Raw genomic sequence first — 4,018 nt, forward strand, 5'->3', positions numbered from 1 at the left:
GAGAGAGAGAGGGAGGGAGGGAGGGAGGGAGAGGGAGAGAGAGAGAGAGAGCATAAGGTGAACAAAGTGAACTTAAAGCAGACACTAACCAGAGCTGCAGCAGTGAGGCAGACAGACTGGAACACTGGAGAACACGGTTATTGGCAGAGACGGGGTCGTTATAGGAGACATCTGTTCTTTATGTTTATGCATATAGTGCTGAAGCGCTAGTGGTTTTCACGATAGATTTGTCTGCCGACTCTCTCCTCAATAGTAAATGACGTAGAAATAGTGAACAATGTCCATCACAGATGACAGAGCTTCACTTGATGTCAGAAACCAACCGTCCCATCGTAGTGGCTGGACAGCAGAATACAGATTGTAATCGATTGATCAACGGATCCATTTTTCTGTTGACAAATCACTGAATTGGATAATTGTTGCTGCTCTAGTTTCAGTTCTGTTCTAGTAACTCAGCTGGGAGACAGATTTAACAGAAAGTGGTGATGCTAGATCCTCCCAGTCTGCACCGCAGCTTCCTGTTAGAACGTTGAACCCTGATGACATCACTGACCTCCACTGGTGTTCTCCGGCTCTGCCCCGTAGTGCTCCTCATAGTGAGTGTGTATTTGCAGATCTTGTGTCTGATGCTGGAGTACAACATCATCGAGAACAAAGACACCCAGCTGCAGATCATCTCCACCCTGGAGAGCACCCAGGTGGGCCTCCGCATGTACGAGCAGCTCTGTGACCGACAGAGAGAGCTCAAAGAACTGGTGAGTCCTGCCCCAACACGCATCACATTACATTGCATCACATTACATCACAGTCATTCAGCAGACGCTTTCAACCAAAGCGACTTACAATTCAGATTCTATCACATTCATTCACCGTAGGCACAGGAAGGGAGCACTTTTTGGGGGTCAAGGACACATCGACATGCGACTGGCGGAGCCTGAGCTGGGGATCAAACCGCCGATCCACTGATTGAAGGACGGCCCTGCTCTCCACTTAGCCACAGTCTCTCACACACACTCAGTACGTTATGAGGTACAGCAAGGCCTGAGGAGAACACGGTGCTGTGATCTCTGGCACCCCTGCCGTTGTGGTAGATCTGAACTGAGAACGTCTTGTTCCAGTTGGTCCCACATCTCTGCTGCGTTCAGCCTGTTGGAGTGAAGGGCTCTGCAGGAGAAAGAGAATCACCGGTTTCTCATTATGGACAAATATTCCCGTCTGACCTACTTAACAATCCACAATTCCAAAACAGCAGCTGTTAGAAGGCCCCAGCATGAGAGCAGAGAGCGATGCGTCGTGTATCCATACGTGTGTGTATGAGCAGCTCCACCTTCTCTGGTACCAGAACCTGAGCAGAGGGCTGCTTTCATTCCTCCACATGTTCCCCCACTCAACCCCGACACATGTGACGTCATGTTCTCTATGCACATGAAACACTACTGACTCCAGACACTACTGAGGCCATGTTGCACTTTCAAGCTGTAGTTGTATTTAATGTGTTAATAGACTTGATTGAACATACAGTCGTAGTCGTATAGCAGCACTATTTCTTCTTCAGACATTTTTCACTTTAAAGATTAGGACTCAAGACATACGAGTTGAATCTCCAAGATATAAAGCTGGTGACATGAATATCTATTAAATGAATATCTATTGTCTGCGTTGGTCTACTTTTGGAAGATGGAGATCCCGTTATCATGACTAAAGGTATAAGGCTAGATCTACCGTACCCCAGTAACTCTAGTGCTGATGTTCTAAAGGGTCACATCATGCTCTTCTTCAGGTTCACGCCTGTATTTTGGGTTCTAACTGGAAGATGTTTGCCAGTCGGCTCTGATTGGTCGCCGTCTTCACAGTGGATGGGCTTAGATATCATGTTCCTAGAACCATGTTGAGACTTTCAGACATGGTCTCCAGCGATGGCTCGATAGACTGTGATGATTCCCTGATACCAGAGACACAGCAGTGACTCTGCTCCGACATATGGAACGTATAAACAGACGCTACATTGTGCACAGAATCATGGAATGTGCCTTTAAAAGGGAAATAGCTATAAAACCATGCTTCTGTATCTATCATAATCATACCATTGTATGTTGATTCTAACACATTTTATAGCTTTAAATAACATTAATTACAATTATTAATCATTCACAGATTATGACCTAATTTCCTTAGCAAGTTTCCACTTAGCAGTAAAACAAAGAACAGCTGCTCAGTTCAGATGTCCAAAGAGAACGTTCTTCTTCTCTTCTCCTTTGTCTTTGTCTGAATGCAGAGAGAGACCATGTTTCTGGTATTATGGTGTGTTTGGGTGGAGGCCTCACATGTCCCCTTTTCCTGGATGTGACATGAATGCAGCATGCATGCAGCCGCTCACACACACCATCTACTGTCTGAAAATGTTCCTGCAAGGCATTGAGCTCAGACGCCATCTTTTTGTTTTCTGTCTGTCTGCTCCTCAGCAAAGGAAAGGAGGCCCGACCCGGCTCACTCTGCCCTCAAAGTCCACGGTGAGACCACGCCGATGCTTCACTGCCTCACACACACAATCATTTGATCCCATCAGAACATACTCGCGTTGGCTATTTCAATATGGAATGTTTATTTTCCTCAACATTTAGGATGCGGACCTGGCCCGCCTGTTGAGTTCGGGTTCTTTTGGGAACTTGGAGAACCTGAGCCTGGCCTTCACCAACGTCACCAGTGCCTGTGCCGAGCAGCTCATCAAGCTGCCCTCACTCAAACAGCTCAACCTCTGGTCCACACAGGTACGTACGCACGCACGCACGCACGCATGCACTAGTATCCAGCACTGATCCGACAGCTGTCTCATGTCCTCTCTCTCTGTGCTTTCCCTCCTTTAGTTCGGGGATGCAGGGTTGAGGTTGTTATCCGAGCATCTGGCCTGTCTCCAGGTGTTGAACCTGTGTGAGACTCCCGTCACCGACGCTGGTCTGCTGGCTCTCAGTTGTAAGGAAAAACACACACAATGAATCACATCACTGTCTGTAGGTGTTATTACACTTATTATTATAATATTAATATCGATGAAGGGGACATATTATGAACACCTTTTCAGTGCACACACATTTGTGTATCTGGAGTTTCTACCTGTGAAATAGACCTCCGGGTTGTTCTTGTCTAGATCAGAACGCATGGATTCAACAAGCCAATCAGATTTGGCTCACCTTCCTGGGTCATGCACGGCTCATTAGAACAGACCACCAGCTGGAGACAGGAGATGACCCGCTGAGTCAGTTTACTGTATCTGAGTCACGTTGGTTTAGCCCCGCCCCTTTAGGAGACAAGCGGCAGGTGGAGTTTAATAACTCCAATGGGAGAAGTGAACACAAATGATGTCCGATTCTTTCACTATATAGTTACCAAAGTAAACATCGAATCACAATCCTGAACATTCTGACACTCAAATCAGGAGGAAATGATCTTTGTCCGAGACGTCGCTCCGTCTCAGCAACATTCTCCCAAGATCGGGCGACTAGCGCTAATGCAGAATATGTCAGCTGAGTATATATCCAGTGTGAGGAACATGAAATACGTTAACCCAATCTGCTGTTTGCCTCTTTCAGCCATGAAGAGTCTGTGCAGTCTGAACATGAACAGCACCAAGCTCACTGCCGACACATACGAGGACCTCAAGGTAGAAGCACACACACTCAAACCAACACATGTCTACCATCGAACCCTTCGCCTAAACTGTGCCTTGAAAACACAATGCAACATGCATTTACATCTGCCAAATATGCATTCATATTTATATTGACCGATGAATTTACATGACTCGTGAAGTCAACAGGGGCTCAATATTCAGTATGAAGTTTCCGATCATAAAATAATGATCAATGAATATATAGTAAAAGCTGCATTAATCAATACTTTTATATTCACAAAGGATTCAATGAATGTGTGAAAACTGTCACATGGACATTAGAGAGAATGCAGCTTTCAGACACGGGGGCGACTCCTCTGGTTGTATAGAAGTCTATGAGAAAATGACTCT

General features: G+C 45.9%; 1 protein-coding gene across 1 annotated transcript in view; it reads left to right on the forward strand.

Moving 5' to 3' along the window:
- The window catches only part of cmip (c-Maf inducing protein), a 42,249-nt gene extending 38,240 nt beyond the window's left edge, over positions 1-4,009 (forward strand). The window contains exons 16-20 of the mRNA XM_031868119.1: positions 615-755; positions 2,463-2,510; positions 2,622-2,768; positions 2,865-2,970; positions 3,588-4,009. Of these exons, the coding sequence (XP_031723979.1) occupies positions 615-755; positions 2,463-2,510; positions 2,622-2,768; positions 2,865-2,970; positions 3,588-3,781 (636 nt within the window). The 3' untranslated portion in view covers positions 3,782-4,009. The remainder of the gene's footprint in view (positions 1-614; positions 756-2,462; positions 2,511-2,621; positions 2,769-2,864; positions 2,971-3,587) is intronic.
- Positions 4,010-4,018: the final 9 nt, after the last annotated feature.

This window comes from Anarrhichthys ocellatus, unplaced genomic scaffold, assembly GCF_004355925.1.
Source record: "Anarrhichthys ocellatus isolate YVR2014 unplaced genomic scaffold, GSC_Weel_1.0 scaffold41, whole genome shotgun sequence".
Lineage (NCBI taxonomy): Eukaryota > Metazoa > Chordata > Actinopteri > Perciformes > Anarhichadidae > Anarrhichthys > Anarrhichthys ocellatus.